The sequence below is a fragment of the Apis cerana genome, linkage group LG11 (genome assembly GCF_029169275.1).
Source record: "Apis cerana isolate GH-2021 linkage group LG11, AcerK_1.0, whole genome shotgun sequence".
In the NCBI taxonomy this organism is placed as follows: domain Eukaryota; kingdom Metazoa; phylum Arthropoda; class Insecta; order Hymenoptera; family Apidae; genus Apis; species Apis cerana.
The window spans coordinates 10,066,798-10,086,452 of NC_083862.1; the positions used below are offsets into that span (position 1 = coordinate 10,066,798).

Here is a 19,655-nt window from a genome sequence, read left to right on the forward strand (position 1 = left end):
TTAATTTTTTAAAATAATTCTTTAAAATTTTTTTAATTTTCCTGATTTTTTTAAATTTTTTTCTAAAACTTTAAACTGTTTTGAAAATTTTGCATAAAAGGAATAAAAATATTAAGTTTATTATAAATTTAAATTTTAAATTTGTACATTTATTTGTATATTCTCAATTATGGTTATATAAATAGCAAATATTCATGGTGAATATTTTTTACGATATATTTTTTTTAAAACTTTATTTTATATAAAAATTTTATATAAAAATCATGAAATTTGATACGACTTGATAAATCAATATTATATTATATATTTACAATATCAAATTGTTGAAACCAAAATTCTAACATTTTATAAAAAACTTGCTTTATTTCTATTAAATTTAAAATTATTTCTAGATTTAAAATTAAAATATTTAAAGCACATTAAATTAACTGTAAGTTATACAATATTATACAATCTAATTTTGAATTTATTTAAAATTTTAATAGAATATGAAGAAAAATATAATAATTTTTTATATGTTAAATGCCACTTAAATTTTATACTCCTATATAGGAAGATAAATTAAAACTTAGGGAATTAGATTTATTTCTAGAGTATTACAGGTGAAATAAATGTAGTAATAAAATAAAAATTGACTATTATTGCCATCTTTTAGATAATAAAAATATTATATTTCCAAAACAATCCAAAAGATGGCGTTAAAAGTCAATTCTTAATCTATCTCTATCTTTTTTCCATTATTTGCTTTCTTTGTCCATATATTATTTTCATATATGACTCTAGAGATGGCGTTAATTTTCAAATTTTTATTCTATTTCTATCTTTTTCTTTATTATTTGGTCTCTATTGTTGTTCTGAAAAACAACAATAATTTGTTTTTAAGAAATGCTATTAATATTTGATTAATTTTATCGTTTTCTTTGCCTAACCTATTGATCAAAAATTTTAGAAAAATCTATTCGATTTAATTTTTATAAACAATATTTTTATTTTTTATTTGTAATTTTATATTGAAATTTAGTTTGAATTTCAATGAAGCCGACTGGATAATGCTAAGAATGAAATCGAAATATTAAAAGTTACTTAGTATCGAATAAACATTGCATTAAATATTAGGTTTATTCTGTATCTTATCTATAAAAAAATTAACAATATTAAAAATATTTTATATATATCTATAATATATATCTTACTTTATTTTTCTTATAATGCGTAATGTACAAATATGAATTGTATAAATAAATTGAAATATATCGAAGCGTTTTTGATTTTAGATTTTTTATATAATTGTTTATCTACGATTTTAACTTTAGTTATTTAGATGATCGTCAGATAATATTTATTTTATTTTATGATTTAATTAAAATATTAATCAGAATTTAGAAATAAAAATATTATATAATGGAGCTCTTAAAAATGAAAATATTTAAATCGATAACAATTTCAATATTGAATAATATCTTTAATATTAAATATTTTATGTTAATTTTATAAAAACTTATTTATATATTTATATAAATTTAAAAAATTAAATAAATTACAAAATTAAATAAATTTTTGTATTTTAATTTAACAAATTTAAGAAATAATTGTTTTTTCAATAAATCTTAATTTTATAAAATCATAATTATTATTATTAACATAATAATAATTAACAATAAAATCTATATGTATAAATATAATTATAATATTTTTAATGAGAAAAATGTTTTAGAATCCAAAGAATATCTTTTTAAAAATAAAAATTATACTTATAATCATCTTATAATACTTATAATTTTTATGATTTAATTAAAATATTCAAACAAGTAGTATTCAATAAGTAGTTTTCTATTTTCTTAAATTAACTTTGAGATCCAAAAAATAGTATTATTATCATTTTCCAAAATATTATAACATTTTTATAATTAAAACTTCCTTTTTTTTATATTAATCACCTTTTAGATTAATTCTCAATATTTTCATTTTCAGAATCAAACAATGTTCATCATCAAAACAGTCTCTTCTTCATTAAAATCTTATTCCTCATGAAAACACACTTTTTAATTTTCAACAAATCATAGATAACATCTTCGTAAAACATTTCTGCAGAATTATACTCTTTGATCTCTTGAAACCGCCTTTGATCTCGAAACCGCCTTTGATCTTTGCTCAATGGTTTTGCTTTCCTGATATAAATAATCTTAAATTCTTCTTGTCGACAATCAATATTATCAACACTGCATTTGTTCACTATCGGATACATCGATCAACTTAATAAGCATTTTGGTGTAATTATCGTGACTTTTGAAAACAGGAATAGAAGCGACTAGTTGCATGGTCAGTTGATTATTGTCCACGGCTCGTTTTTCGTCCAGAACTTCCCGCGTGGACAATTGATAGTCACACCGTTTCCTCTCCTGACATTGGACCTGCGGTCGATCGGATAAACTGAAACAGTCAACGTCCCACAATGGACTTGACATAGGCACATCGTCACTGAGACGACACGGACAACTCTTTCCCTCTTTACACTCTATGCCATCATATATATTAGTTATATAGATGTCGCTTGTGTTATTTTCAGGCCTACTACACTAGGAGATTTTTGTGTTAGTAATTTAGAATCCATTTGTATATTATCCGACATGATTCGCACAAACATTTTTATTTGTCTTCAACTGAAAATAATATAAAATCATATTATAATATATAAAAGTGTAATCGTGTAGCATTAATCATATCAGATAGTATAAACGAATCCTTGTTGTGCATTGAGGATTCGATCGTAGTCCGTATCGTACCATTGGCCAATCGTGCATTTTTCTTTTTTTTATATTTAAAAAATTTTTTTTATTTTTTCATATTGTTGCACTATTTTGTTGCATGACCGTGATTCTTAATGAAATATAAATAGTGACCTATTTGAATTATGTTAAAAGAAGTTGAAAAAATAAATATAGGTAAGATGATTTTTTGTAATAAAAGTTTATCTCTTTGCAAGTTAGTTAATTTAATTAGTTTTTTTTAATTAAATATTCTATAATTTATGATAAAGTTATTTATGAAAAATGTCATGATTAGAATTATATAATATATTTAATCAAATAATATTCAAAAAATAATAATAAAAAATTGTTTGAAAAGATAAAAAAATAAAATCATGTTAACAAGTTTTACTAGAAAGCGTAGAATTTTTTTAAACACGTGCATTGCGTTACAATTGCAAATACAAATAATTTAGAAAAGCTTGATTTATTTTCAAATAAATACGATTGATGAAAATAATGTTTCGTCGATCTTTATGTTGGTTAGTTAAAATAATAAATAATAAAAGTGTTAATTATTAATAGAATATAAAATTTGAATATGAAATTAAGTATCTCAAACTTAATGAAAATATCTATGATCATTTTAATCATAATCATATTGTTATTCATGCGATCAACCAAAATATAAAATCATGCTATCATTTATAATGTCTTACATATTATATAGATTTTTCTTGGATAAGGACGAATAATAATGGATACTTATGATCATATTTTCAAAACATTTAAACCATTGGCTATATACAAAGCAATTTTTATGATTTATTAAGCGATTTATTATTATTTTTTCATAGATTGCAAAGTTCCAGTGTCTTGAAAAATTCGCTAGAGATACCTTCGAGAATTTTTTATACAAATTTTTCTCAAGATACAATGGAGTTCTAAAAATTAAAAATTTATTAAATTAAATTTATTTGTTTTTAAATTAAAATGAAAATGTAAGTACTTATGTAATTAAATATTAAATGTAAATTATATATTTAATTATATATTAAATATATAATTAACTATTTTATTTTTTTAAAATCTCTAAAAAAATCGTCGAAGAATTCTCTATGATTTAAAACATTAATAAATTTAATAATTTTTTAACAAGATTCTAATAAAATCTGTACAAATCTTAACAATATTATCTTATTATCTCTCCAATAACTATAAGCATATTTTACATGGTTATTCATAATATCTCTAATTCTAAGAACAAGAAAAAATAAAATTTGAATAGTTAAAAAATTTGTTATATATATATTTTTTTTTGTTTTTTTAAAATTAAAAATTTTTTCTATTCTTCACTTTTTTAATATTTTAGAATATATTCATAATGTAAAAATTCTAAACAATTTCTATCATTATTTTTTCAAGATCTGAATCAATTTAACTTAATTTTCATATTTAATTTTAGCGTTAAAAAAGAGAAGAAGAGGAAAATGAACAATTTTAGCAATTTTTATAGCGTGGACAATTACGAATGAAGATTACACAAAAATTAAAGAAAACGATACAGATGTAGAGAAAAAAGAATAGAAACATGGATGATGGTATTCATTCAAAGCGTTTTCATTTTCACAAAATTTATGATTGTTCTATGTCTTGTGAATTTGCCGTACCGAGACGGTAGTGGCTGTACAAGAATTGGCTCGATTCCGTAAGAAGGCTGAGCCCTCCCATTTTCTCTTAAATTGTGCTATCACCTAAACAAAAGTAACGTTCATTAATGAACATTTTCTTTATTTCACGTAATTAGAAATAATCGTTTACTTACCTCACCGTTACAGAAACAAAATAAAATAGCCACACAGAGACCCTGTGGAAAAAATATCAATCAAAAACTTAAAAATTTATAAATAATATTTAATATAATAATTATTTATTTCAAATATTTATAAAAGATTGATTAATTTTAATATTCAATTTGATATAGTATCCAAGAAAATTGAAAGTTGATTGTGAAATATAAGAAAATGGTAAATGTAATTTCTATTTGAAAATATGTAAAATCATTTTGTACCTGGAAAGAAGCCGTTATAGCAGAAAGAACTTCGTAGAAATGCTCCCAAGGATGATTTTTCGGTGGCCTGAACGGTATGACAAGATAATGTAAACCCAAAAGAGGTACAAGAAGTAATGTTGCCCTAATGAAATGAAAAATTGTTATTTTTTTTTTTTTACTTAAACTAAAGCGAAATTATAAGCAAAATTAAAAAACATTTAGATACGAATTAATAGGTATTAATTACCGAAATGCTTGACGCATAGATCTCGAAGGTTGTGTACCAATGCTAGGACCAGCTCTTAGCTTCATTAATAGAACTCGAACGATATTGAAGAGAAAAAGTACATTCAATAAGGTGGAAACACATACTGGATAAACCAATACGTTCATGTAATTACCCTCATTGATCCAACATCTGAGATCAACATCAATCAATGTAAGTAATTTTTAAATTATATGATGTTATATAAATAAATATATATGATTAATAATATATGTAGTAATAATGTTTTAATATATAAAATTCTAGAAAATTCCAGATTTCCTTCTCTTAAAATTTCAAATTATTAATATTGTACTTACTGTTCAGTGTCTGTAAGATCATTGCTAGTTGCTCTTAAACAGGCATAAATCGTGACGATGATTGCAGGTACGGGCCAACCAAGAATCATCAACCATTTTACTAATTTCTGTTCGCTTGTGAATGCACTGACAAGCAGAGTATGTAGATAAAAACCTTCGCATAACATCCATGCGTAATTAGTAAGAAGAAAATAATGGAGGATAATATGCAACAGCCGACATGTCATCTGAAAGTTATATCATTTTCTTAATTTTCTTAATTTTCATTTATTTATTATATATATAATATTTTCTACCTTTTAAAGTAGATCAATTTTAATAATAGTATTATATATAATAAAATTTAATTCATATAATTAATATATATAAAAAATAAATCAAGAAGAAAAATATAGATAAAAAAATAAAAATTAAAAAAAATTTATTTTTGTCATTGATATATATATATATTTCACTAAAAATAAAGAAATTTATGATATGTTAAAAAAAATATAAAAATAATAAAAATGTATAAGATAATGTTTGTTTCCTATATTACTTAATTTCAGAATTTACAAAGGCGTTATTATTCGAATGATATATGGTGTGAGTAAATTCTCGTTCGAGTTACTGGGTCGAGTGTTAAGCAAAGAGTTAAGATCTTCATACATACCCCATTGTTTAACAGTAAATCCGTATTCGCTACGATGCATCTATACCACACCAGCCATAGAGCATTATTTACAGCAAAAGAGGCGAACAGGTTCATATGAAGAGTGATCCTTGCACACCTCAGGGAGCTATTTCGAAGAAATTCATGCAAAGAGTAATAAAAAATCAGAAAATATATCCTCTCATATAAAATTTCTTTTTTGTTCTAAAAATTCTTTATTAATTGTAAGATTTTTTATCGTTGGAAATATTTTTTAAAAATATTTTTCTAAAAAAAACAATATTCTTTTTAATATTCTTTTTAAGACAAAATTTAATCTTTGCAAATTTTAATTTTTCTTTTCCTTCAATATTAAATTTTATTTTATGTATTTTTTTTTAATTTAAATATTTTATTAATTTTTTTCATTCAATTGTATTGTAATAATTCAAATTTATAATTTAATTTAATTTATAATATAATTTTTTATTTTAATTTTAATTATAATTTAATTTATAATTCCAAGAAATTAATAAAAATTCTATAAAGAGTAAATTAAAATCGAAACAACAATATAATACTGACGATATAAATTAAAGAAAACAACTATATTAACATTCAACATTTCATTCATAATAATAATAATTTCATGCATTTTGATTTATATTTCAGATCAATAATTTCATGTCAATATCGATAAATTTATAATATATATATTTGAAAAAGCAAAATTCTGTGTTTGTTTACGGATATAAACAATGATATTCGTAAATTTGCATGACACATTTTAAAATCTCTCGATACGAAGGAATAATTGATTTCGATAATAAAATTTATTTTAACAAAAAAAAAAAATACAAGAAGTTGAAAGAAAAAAAAGAAAGAAAATGAAATAATAACGTGAAGAGAAGATAAATTCGTATTCATTATTAACTCACCGGAAATATGTTAGAATACCTAATGAAAGTAATAATGCTATCAATGATATTGCATATCCAGCCTCGTAAAGTCCATTAATTCCTTGTTGCCACTGAAATGGAAATTAATATATCATAAATAGAGGCTATAAAATATTTTTTATATTGATCATATTATTTATTATATAAAAGATTAAGAAATTCGTACATTATCGAGATGATGAAACTCCCAAATATTTTGTTTTCTTCATATAAAGCAAGCATTAAGAGAATTATAATAATATTGTGAAACAAATATGTATAAGAAAACTGACGTAGAAAGCAACAAAAACAGAAAAAAGAAAAAATGCATAAAACAGTCAATGCAGAAATATAAATAATGATGTCTCCAACGAAAATATAGGCAAAAATAAAATACAATCCCTCGAGAAAGATTTGAAAATGTCTTTCCGACACAAGATCAATATATTTAATACATAAATAAAATTTAGTATCATGAAATTTCATTTTTCAAAAAAGATCAATTTTTATATTAGAGATATGATATTTCTGCAATGAAAATTAAGAAAGAATAAGTATATAATTAAAAAATATATTATTATTCGTTATTGATACAATTTGTTATAGGGTTTAATTAATTAGAGAATAAAGAAATATAAAAGTTTAATTAATGGAATATTAGAAGTCTTTGGGCGAACAGGAAATTACATAGCAGTTACACCCAACAGTTAAGTGAACTTCATAAACTTCTACAGCGTCTAATTGCATTTATTGGCCCTTTGTCCCGTGAAAATTGAATTGGTCCCGCCATTAAGCACGACAGCTGTTCATTCGATATCCAGTGACTTGCCCGCGAATTTTAAAATTCCTTATCAAATATATATATATGTAAATTTCTATTAAATTTCTATTAAATTTCTATCAATATTTAATATTCCATTCATAATGATAGAAATATTCATTTTAATGAACTTCTTAATTATATTAAATTAATTCTAAAATATATTATTTTTTAGATAAAAAGAGGTTAAAATTGTCTATTTTTCAAAAATACTTCAATATATTTATCTATTCTATAAAGAATAACGGAAACTTTAACCAAAACTCTTCAAGAGGCTCTTAAAATCGTTTTCATACGCTTGCAACAATAGAAAGTAATGGCACCATCGGGAAATTCGATGAACTCGTGAATCCCAAAGGATTTCTAGGAGAAAACGAAAGAAGGTAAGCTCGAGTATAAACTATCCTAATAAAACGATTCTGGTGGATATTCGCTTATAGGAATAATTCGTTTTATACCTTTTGACAGTCATTTCGTTCTTTTTTTTTTATTCAACATTGAAGAAGTTTTCGATATGAAACGAGAAATTCATCGAGATAGAAAATTCCCAGTTATTTGTATCTTGGTTTGTCTTATCTTTTGCATAGTTTCTGCACAGTGAAACGATATCATTCTTATTATATCTTTTGAATTCTTTGCTATTGTGATCGTGCCTTCGGCAAAAGATACATGCAAAGATTATGCTATTATAATATTACAGGAAATAATGATTAGAGTGACTTTATAATATTAAAATTATCAGTGTCAAAAAAAATCTACTCTTTTTTTTTATTTTTATCTTTAACTTTATACATGTTTTTGTACTCTGAAATTTCGAAAAGAGATTTAAAGATAATAATCTATTGAATTAAAAATATAATTGCATATTTGATTTCATGTTGACACTCTTTTATTTAGAAAGACAATTCTCAACTAAATATTTCGAGTATTTGAATTTTGTCGAATTCTTTATATCACATTCATCTTTGAAATTAAAATATTCCAATATTTTAATTTTTTAATCTTGCTTTTTAAAAAACTGCTGTTAGTTTCATTCCTTATTTTCCTGTGTTTTCTTATTTTCTTCAAAGAAAATAAATTTTAAAAATTTTTAAGTAGGATAAAAGTGAAATTTTATATAAGATAAAATTAATTTTACATTTATAAGATGAAAGTAAAAAGAAAAAATAAATTTATTCATAAATATGTATACATATAATCTATCATACATAACATACAGATATCATAACATACAGATAATTATTTATAAATATATTTCTTCTTTTATTCTTATTTACAACGTTTGATATATTGCCATTTTTCATCATAAATTTCATAGTTTGTGTCGAATATTAAAATTCTTTCTGAAAATAATATTTCGAGGGAAAAAATGAAGATAAAGAAAAAAGAGAATGAATTTTTTAAATCCCTATCTATTAATTCTGGATTATTGATTTTGATCGATGAAGATTTTAGATTTATTCGATTAAACTAGGAATCATTCTTTAAGGACATTTTATTTTGGAAGATAATAAAAAGATGAATGGTTATATTGTATACAAGAAGTTTTTGTAAGAATGAAAAATATAAATATTAGTAAAATTATTTTTCTGTATCTATTTTAAGAAAAAATGATAGTTTGTCCATAGATAAAATATTCTACTGAACTTTATTGGTAAATTATCTTTGAATATTGAATATATTGAATGTTTGATAAATTTTAAAAGTATTAAAAATAATATATAATTATCGATAAGGTGAAAAGATTGTATACAATATAATTCATAAAATATTTACTTATATCTTTGTGTCTTGTTTAAAAGAATATTAACGTTTTTCGACAATTATGTTTTCGGCATTGTCATTTATGGACAAATAAAAAAAAAAAAATAAAAATAATCCCTCGATTAATTAAAATAACTCATCGAATATTTCATCTTCAGATTTTATCATATTGCAACTTTTCCATTATATTTCTGTCATTTTAACATCAGATTTTTTTTATCAAGAACAAAGTTCCTGGATAAAACGAGTTTATAAAAGAACTTTTTGTTTTGATTTTTCTTCCAAGTAATTTTCTTTTAAGTAGAAAAATGAAGACAAGAAAAGAATCTTCACGATTTTGTATTTCTATCTTCGCATTTTCACATACTTATCGCGTATCTTCATCCAGCAAATAAGCTTCTATTTTGTCTTTGTACATAGGTTTCGTTTTATCATTCGTTTTACCATTTTTTTCTTTATTATACATCATTATATGTGTATACTTCATCCGTCAAGCTGGCACGTTTTTTCTTTCATCCCTTTTGATCCTCGATCTTATTCTCTCATTCAAATCACATCGCTCATCATGAGTATAATCCTCTATCCTTGGGGCTGTCGTTCAAAGAATTTCGCCCAAGAGGAGATTTCATTCAGGATTGCAACGTGATGGCATTTATTACTATCTCTTTATTAACATTTCAATATTCAACATATTTCTTTGAGAAATTTTTTTAGAAACTTTTCACTCTGATTTTATCTATTTTTAAAATCTTTTCTTAAATACTGTGCTTGTTTCGTTTTTTATTTATAGTTTCTTTTTTTTATTCTGTCTTATTATTTATTTTATTTGAGATTTTGAGATTTTTCAATATTCGTTAATTTTTTTTATATATTTATAATGAGTTTCAAATAATATTATATAATTAATTAAAAAAATTAATTAAAAAACATAAATATTTTTATTAATTTACTTACACTGAGGTCTTTTAAATTGACACAAGTTGTGTAATTGCTCCAGACTTGACCAGATTCTGGATGTCGAAACCAAGTGCCATTTAATTCACAATATTTATGTGCTTTCACTGAAACAAAAATATTTTTGCATGCTTTAAACAATTTTAAATAAAGATATTTTTATTCATATTATCTTTTAATAAAATGAAATTATATTATATTATATATTCTTCATTTGTTATTTTTTTTTTAAATATAAAAATAGATATAATATCTCTATAATATTTTTCTCAATTTTCATATATCTCAATTTTCTATTACACGAATCTGAAATACCGATTAATAATTCGATAAAAATTTAAAAAAATTTAATTTCTTTATTTTTGATTAAGTTTATAATTTTTTTCTTTTTTTTAAGAAAAATTGAAATCATAAACTTGTATTCATTTTACTAAATCTTTTTAAACAAATACAAATAGTTCAATCAAAAAAAAAAAAGAAAAGAAAAAAAAAGAGCATGAGGACGAAAAAGAATAAAATTCCATAAAACTGTTTGTATTGAATGTACACAATTTCCAATCGATTTCAAGTGTTATCAATCAAAATATGGTTTGAAGTCTCCACTTTTCGAAACTCGTTCTTTTTTTTCGAATATAAAAGATACGAAACAGAATGTTCAATTTCAAACACCATCTATTAATGAAGTTTTTTTCTTTCGTTTTGCAATACTTGCATAGAAGAACAAAAGATTTGAAACGAACAATAAAAGGACAAAAAAAACTTAATTGTGACCAAATCGACTGGCATAAATTGGATTGTCCTCGTTACGAATGCTTTTCATAGATATTTCCTCGTTTTTAACTTTTATTAATAATAGAGGAATTCGTGAAAAAAAATAATAGAGTAAAGTATAATTGAAAATGATAAAAACAGCATAATTTTTTTAAATCTCGATGTATATATAGAAAAAAATAAATCAATACAAATATCGAATAACAATTGAATCAATAATAATACAAATTAAATATAATAATTTTATTTTAGAAGATTTAATTTAATTTTTTTTTAATTTTAATTTAAAAAGAATTTTATTTTTAAATTTTTAATTTGGATTTTATATTAATTTCTAGATTATTAGCAATAATCTTGAGTATATTCACTTTTGTTTTTTTTTTAAAAATATGATTTTTTTTCGAATATATAAAAGTGATTAATATATATTATATATATTATATATTATCATAATGATGATATTTCATAGGACATCATAACTGCATACAAAAATAATGGATGGAAAAATAATATTTATTATAAATATTACGCATTGAAATTTAATATATAATGTAAAAATAAATATATTATAAAAATAATTGATACACTGTTCAAAATCGAAAATGAATTTTTCATATTGATGAGAAAATTTCCATATATTGGATTGATCTTTTTCATGAATTTAATTTTCTCTATGAAGTATCTCTTCAAAATGAAGATATTTATAGTTTACAGAAGAAATTCTCTTTGCTTGTAACTTTTAATTTAAAATGATTAATTAAAAACTGCATATTCAGGTTAACTTAATAATAATTTCTTATTAAAATTCTAATTATATATACTATGTATATTAATTTCTAATTATTTTATATTTTTTATGACATTATATATTTCATTTAATTTAATCTTTTTTTTAAAGAATTTATATTTTTAATTTATATAAATATATAAATATTTTTTCTAATATACCTTTAAAGTTTAAAATTCGATCAAAATCCAACTCAAAGAGATGATGAAGTGAAAGGAATAATGAAAGAAACAAATAAGTACAGTGTTTAAATTTACAATGACAAATAAAATTCCAGATCAATTCTTCGATTTCAAGTACGATTTTCTTATAAGAATTCTTCTCTCCTCTATCTCAATTCTTATTGTTACGTCATAAAAACCTAATATTCCGTCAGATGGACCAACAATTTGAACACAGGATTTTTACAGTGGCTCTGATACGATTGTTGCAACGACAAAAGACGACAATAGAATCGAGAAGTAAGAGAAGAACAAATCGTAAAATGAATTCTAATGCTAATTCTTGTTTGTTTGAGGAAGAAAAATAACTAATAAAATTATCGAAATTATTGAATGATTCAATTAATTCCATCGATTAACTGTAAATTAACAGCATTTATTAACCAACAATAGAAATTGAAATGGAATCATTTCCATTATAAATTTTTTTCTTCGATTGTATTAGTAGTATTTTTGAATTTTCGAACGATCGTTATAAATTTGTGAATAAATTTTCGAAGCAAGTTTCTCCATTGTTGGAAAAGAGAAGCCATAAAAGCGGAAGTAATGGAATGAAAATGGCGATTATCGGGTTGAATACCTAGTTTCAGAGGGGATAAATTAAATTTCGTAGTCGCATCGTGAAATGTTTAATTGGCTTCTAATGAATTTCGAAGCGAACTTAAGGCGTAGGAATAGAAGAAAAGAGCAATTTCTGGTCGACTTTCGCGATTAATCAAAGAAGTTTATAAATGGGAATCGTCGAAAAGGCTTTGATTGTCGGTTTCTTGATCATGATGATTAATGATAGAAAAATGGATCTTAATTCATACGATAAAAAAGTTTGGAAAATTATTGTGAAGTTTTATCGAGAATCGATTGAGTTTGTTACATAGATTCAGATAAAATTTTTATGGGAGTTATGGAATATCTTTTCCAAAGAAAAAGTATAGATAAATATAGATCATTGAATTAATCGAGATTACATATTATTAACAATAGATTAATATCGCAATAGTAATAGTAATAAACTATAATTTATTCTAATATTATAATTAACATCGAAATTATTTGTTTGTTTATTTTCTTAATTCAATTTCTCTTTGAATCTTTGGAATATTTTTAAATCGAAAAAATTTTCATCGAAACTTCGATATGTCAAGTGCGATTCCATGTGATGGCCTTTTATTTCAATTTACATTCCCTTCAATGCATCGAAATTGAACCAGAATCTGTGAAAATGGACTTTCACGAATTCCTATCGAATTTCTATTACGTGCCAGCTATTTATTTCAATCGTATATTCTCCTAACATGTGTAATTTACATTTTGTTAAATTTTTATCGATTATTATAAAAATGATAAAGTAACAAAATATTCGTTTTCATATTGTGTCATTATATCATAATCTTTTCTTTATTTTTATTTAAATTTTTTATTTTTATTAAAATTTTTTTTATCTTTGCATAAGTAAAATAATTATATTCTAAGTTTACGAATCATTTTTTTTCTTCATTTTCATTTTTTAATTTAAAAATAAAATTTTTCATTATTCATTCAATATTCTCTGTACAGTAGTGAAATATATGTAGTATGACATAAAAATGATGATAATGTACAAAGTTGTATAAAGTTCAACAAGCAATATAAGTCATAATGATATGATCAGAATATTATGCATGTTTGTCATTTTTAAATATGTACACAATATAAAAGCTTTATATTATCTATATATATTTATATATGTAAATTATTTCAATATTAAAATATTTTTAAGATAATTTTCATTAAATTTTTTTTTCTATATTTTTCTTATGAATTCGCAAAATAATAATTCTTTCTAATTTTTTACTTAACTTTATCTTCGTAATCCTTTTGCTGAAATAGTTTGTACAGAATTGATAAAATTTTTCCATAACGATCTATCTAATCATTGGAGATTGAAGTTTAAATAAACTGATCGCAATTACGCATCTGAAAGCAGTTTGAAAATCATGTTATGCTCTCGTAATCTTGTTCCTTTCTGGCCCCATCGGTCTTAGCCATTTAAAGCTACACTTTTTTTTTTATTTGTTTCACATAAAAGGAAATCGTGATAGAAGAGGAATAAACTAGTATTACTAGTATTAGGTTAGTGTTTGCGATCGTCATCTCTTTTTTATTTCCTCTCTTTGTCATTCTCCTTCTTTACCACGCTAATCTTCTACGCTTTAATCCTTTCATTCTCTCTTTATCATTCTTTCGTCTTCTCTCCTTTATCAACTATTCCTTTCTATTCCTTATTTTATCTTTTTTTCTCTATTCTTTTCTTATCATAACTTGTTCCGAATAAAGATTAATGGTTAGATTAGTTGGAATAATAAATAATAATAAATAATTCAACGATATTACAAATCTTATATATATTATATGCGTATATCTCAACTTTCGAAAATTGAGGAAAAATAATCGATGCCATCTCTTCTAGAGTTATATTCTCCCGTTACAAAATCATAAGTTTGGATCGAAATTTATGATTTGTATCGGGAGCATATAATCTGAAAGGAGGTGGCACGCGAAATTTTTCCTGGGATTTGACGACTCAAAATTTCCAAGCGTCCAGGATTCGCGTACTTTGCGATTTTCTATGAAAAAGAGAAAATAATCCATGAGGAGATGGGGCACGAAATTTTTTCTAAAGTTCTAAGATTTAAAACACTTGGACATCCAATTTACATAATTTTTGACCAAACTTTTGTCACGGAGGGAATATAATTTTAAGGGAAGAGGTGACATTTGAAATATTTTCTGAGATTTTAAATCTTTACCTCTATCTTTACCGGTTGTTATCATTTCGTATCGTTCTGCATCGTTTTGCATGCAAATGAACGGATATAAATCTTCGCGAAAATAGTTTCCATTATGGTAATCATTTCAGTTGCGATTCAACCAGTCTTGTGGGCTTCGTGTTTCACAAGAGACTCTTCGTCTCCCCGAAAGAATACGGGTTATCGTCTTTGCTTGCTTAAAGAATAGAAAACCAGGAGGAACGAAGTTTTATCGCGAGTGAGGTATTGTTATCGCACCAGATTATGTATGGACACCCTTGGAGATTGCTTGGAGCCTGTTATTTAAAAGACAGTATAATTTATATCGGGAAGTGATTTATAAATAGTTGGTAGTACTCTTTAAGTTGGCGGTTGAGAGAAGTGGTTCAGATTAAACTGGATCTTGATGCATATCGTGATAAAGTTTCTCATTGTTTTTAATTGTAGTTGCAGCAAAATAGTATTGGTATTATAGAGTTATTAAATTATTCTTGGAGTGATAATGCAGAAAGAGTTGTACCATAATTTATGACAGACGTGTAATTGGAAGGAAAGAAATTTTAATAAATGTAATTTTGAAATCACGAGTCATTCTTTTATCGGTAAAATGGTGTATTAATTAATTTATTTATTTTGTTACACGCTTCTAAGGTTTTTTTAAATATTCTTCAGATAAAAGCTCATCGGATTTAAATTAGATTAAAATTTATGCTTCTATGATAAAACGTAACTCACTGAAATGAACAATTGTGTCGAAGGCGATTAAATGTTATCGTGGCGTTCTCAATGATTCGATTTCAATTTATGCTGAATCTCGTTGAGATGGTTGTGATTCGTTGATGTTGAAGCGTGTCTGATAGTGCCGATTGATCTTGCTTTCGCGATGGTTGAATCTGTTCTGTCCGCGTTGCTCGTCTCGTTGCTGTATTCCTGATTGCTGTATCCTGATCTTGGTTTTTTTCTTTTTTTTGAAAAACCAAACAAGAAATATATTGACGTCCATCCCTTCTGCGATGTCGAATACTCGTAATGGAAGAGATAGGATAACTTCTGGAATGAAATTGCAAGTCATCTTCTAAGAGATTCTAAGGGATTCAAGAGAACAAATTCCTTCAGAATCACTCTTCGCCTGGTTTATAACACGTTTGAAGCTGTCGAGAGTCGAAACGAAGAAGTGTTAAGACATTCGATTCGCTGTTTTAAAAATCTTCTAAAACTTTCATTCAAAAATAATTATGAGCTCATAGTAAAGTTATAAATTAATCATTTATTGGGGTTTCAAAGAACGAATCGATTTGGTACGGTGTTGCAATAACGATGAACATATTATACTATAATATATACTATATATATATATTTATAGACTATATATAATTACAGACAAAAAATTTTTATCTAAGTAATTAACTAATCTAATTTCTAGTAACTACTAATATTTAAATAGGTTATTTTTGCATATAATGTTTTTTAATTTTTTTATGTTTAATATTTTTATTTTTGTCGAGTAATATATATTTTTGTTTTTTCCCTACCTGTTCTTGTTTTATATATTAAAAAATATATAAAATAATATGTAAATAAATAATAAGTAATAAATAATATGTATAAATTTAGTATGCAAATAAATAATACAAATAGTAAATTATATATAAATAAATTTGCATATAAATCTTCACTGTCAAGTAATAATAATAATAATAATAATAATAACAATAAGTCTTCGATGAAGAAAAAAATAACTTTTTGTTCAAATAAAAGATCTGTACACGATTTTGACAAGATAAAAGGGTAAGAATGGAATTGTAAATATCATAATGGATTGGTAAATATCATAGGTAGATTTTAACACGCAACGAAACGAGTCCATTAGAACGGAATAAGATAATTGACGTGGAAAAGCATTGAGAGGGATATGATGATTTTTTTTTAAAAACACGATGCATTTTATAAACTGACGTTCCATGCATCACGTGTTGTTCTCAAATTCATCCATGGTCGATCGTGAATCAGAAATGAGTGCTCGAATCAGCATAAATTCAATATTTTAATACGAAGCGACGAAAGAAAAAATATTGCTTGATAAACCATGGAATAAACTGCAGGAGCACAAAAAAGGTGAGTGAAAAAAAAGAGATACAAACAATTTTTATATTTAAATATTTTCTGTAGATATTTTATTTTCGTTTAATTAAAATATTTTTACAAATTCTTATATTTATTCCTTTTTTTAATTATATATGTTTAATTATTTATCTATCGTTTTGAAATGATAATTTATTCTGTCATAAAATTCACAAATTAAAATTATCGTTTTCTGATGGTAATGTATTTTACGATCCTCATACGTAATATTGTATTCAAATGAATATGTGTATAAGGATATCTGTAATATATTACAAATATTGCATATCATGCTATTTATATTTTCTATACTTTGTATTTTATTATTTAAAGATTCTCATTAAGGCATAATAAAAAATAATATTGAGATAAAATATTGAAGACATTAATAACAGAGATAAATTTTTATCATCAAGTGCGTCATCAATTATGTAATTATAATTAGAATATTTATATTTAAATATATTTATAATAATTATAATAAATATTAGAGATCATATAATCATTTCTGCTTATTTTTATAATTACAAGATTTATAATAAAAGGCTTAAAAAAAGTTTAATTATAATAAAAATTTTTAAAACATAATAAAATATATTAGTTTATACTTTATAAATGATCATCATTTCTTAAAATTTTTCTCTTTAAAAAATTCATTGGAAATTTCAAAATCTCAAACATTTATCAAACTGATATTTAAAACATTATTAAGTTTGATATCGAGAATTCAAAGATCAAATATTTATCTATTTATTTTTATCTGTAGGATTCTAAAAATAAAATATAATAATAATAAAATAAAATATAAAATAAAATATTTCTTCTTGTTTCCTAACAAAATTTGGATCTTTTTGAGTTTGAACTTCCAGTTTCATTTTATAAATTTCAAAAATCAAATATTTGCTCAATTTCTTTACAGAAATAAATATTTTAAAAACAAAAGATAAAAATAATTATTTAGAGGATTTACTAAAATTTTGAATTAATATTAATTTTCATTTAATAATTCTAGATTAATATATTAGACGAAATATAAAAATTTTCTTTAGATCAATTTTTTGTAATATTAGAACTATCATATTATTATTATCACATAAAAACTTAGCATAATAAAAATAGAAATGCATAATATCAAGATAAATAAAATGTCATCTTAATATAAAATAATTTATTTCAATAATTTATCTTTATATTTAATTAACAAATTAATAATTTTGTAAAATGTTTGTAATTATAATAATTGTATTAATTAATTTAATTGATCAACTTAATTTTAAAATAATGCATATTCTTTTGATTTGATAGAAATAAATACTTCCTTTCTTCTTCAATTATCCAGATTATTTTATATGTATATATATATATACACATACACTTATTTTTAATTGGAATCTGTTATAATAATCTTTAAAATTTTTAAAATTTCAAAAATTTTTCTAAAGATTTCTTATCAATTTTTATCTTTTGTGATAACAAAATAGGTAATAATTATTTATGTCATAAATATAATCATAATAAATGTGTAAAAATTATAATTTAAATTTAAAAATTATTTTTAATTTTATTAATTAATTTTTTTTATTGATTTTGTATGATGAAAATTATAAAATAAATAAATGATATTGAGATTTTAGTTAAAAAAATATATATATATTTAATTTTTGAATATTTAAATATTTAAATATTTATTTATTCTAAATTTTATTGCTTGTATGAATTTATGCATGAATAATATGCATTAAATTATATATACAGAATTTTCAATGTTCAAATTCTATCTATTTCTTTTAGATTTATTTTTTAATATATAATTTACAACTTATGATTTAATTTATTGTTACTCTATTTTTGAATAATTTAAAAATTATTATATGTAGATGAAATTTATTAAATATTATATATGCAAGTATTGCAAATTAATTAACAGTTTACAAAAATATGGGATGTTTTTGGAGAATCGATTATAAATATAAAAATAAATAGAAAAATTATTGATATATAAAAATTGATTCGAAGTTATTTTTTAAGCAATTTAATTATGCACTGAATTATGCAAATAAAGTAATTACTGAAAAATTCTATGCAATATACATTGATATATAAATAAAATTACAATAAAATCTCTTTAATATATGTATCTATAAGTTCAAAATGATATCGATATATATTCTTTAAATTTATTAATAATTTTCTTAAATTTTTCGTTGAAAAATTCAATCAAAATGATATTACAGTATCAATTATTAACAAAGTTAAATATGCTTATCTTTGATCGAAACTTTTTATATATCAAATCTATATATTTTGTTATATTATTTGTTAAATTATTATTTAGAATCGAATGGTCTTTCATATTTATATATAATACAAATATTATTACTGTTTTTAAAAACTTTATTAATTAAAAAAAATTATATATATTCCATAATTAAATCCTTCCATTAATTAATATTCCGCATGCCATTTGTTTCGAAAAT

At 22.8% G+C, this 19,655-nt stretch overlaps 1 protein-coding gene and 1 long non-coding RNA gene across 4 annotated transcripts in view; one reads left to right on the forward strand and one right to left on the reverse strand.

Annotated features, from left to right (window-relative positions):
* Nucleotides 1-1,938: 1,938 nt before the first annotated feature.
* LOC107997720 (calcitonin gene-related peptide type 1 receptor) overlaps nucleotides 1,939-19,655 on the reverse strand; it is a 100,018-nt gene continuing 82,301 nt past the window's right edge. For both annotated transcript variants that reach the window (XM_028666661.2, XM_028666663.2), the window contains 9 exons: nucleotides 10,493-10,599; nucleotides 6,955-7,046; nucleotides 6,038-6,164; nucleotides 5,386-5,612; nucleotides 5,048-5,218; nucleotides 4,819-4,942; nucleotides 4,573-4,614; nucleotides 4,418-4,501; nucleotides 1,939-2,430 (listed from right to left, as the gene is read on the reverse strand). In XM_028666661.2, coding sequence (XP_028522462.1) covers nucleotides 2,383-2,430; nucleotides 4,418-4,501; nucleotides 4,573-4,614; nucleotides 4,819-4,942; nucleotides 5,048-5,218; nucleotides 5,386-5,612; nucleotides 6,038-6,164; nucleotides 6,955-7,046; nucleotides 10,493-10,599 — 1,022 coding nt within the window. In that variant the 3' untranslated portion in view covers nucleotides 1,939-2,382. The remainder of the gene's footprint in view (nucleotides 2,431-4,417; nucleotides 4,502-4,572; nucleotides 4,615-4,818; nucleotides 4,943-5,047; nucleotides 5,219-5,385; nucleotides 5,613-6,037; nucleotides 6,165-6,954; nucleotides 7,047-10,492; nucleotides 10,600-19,655) is intronic.
* LOC107997723 (uncharacterized) lies at nucleotides 2,430-6,961 on the forward strand. Of its 2 annotated transcripts, XR_009831892.1 has the most exons (6): nucleotides 2,430-2,942; nucleotides 3,605-3,748; nucleotides 4,213-5,239; nucleotides 5,453-5,618; nucleotides 5,934-6,190; nucleotides 6,689-6,961. It is a non-coding gene; the product is annotated as an uncharacterized LOC107997723 (long non-coding RNA). The 2 variants fall into 2 exon arrangements; XR_009831891.1 differs by lacking the exons at nucleotides 5,934-6,190; nucleotides 6,689-6,961 and having other exon boundaries at nucleotides 5,453-5,894.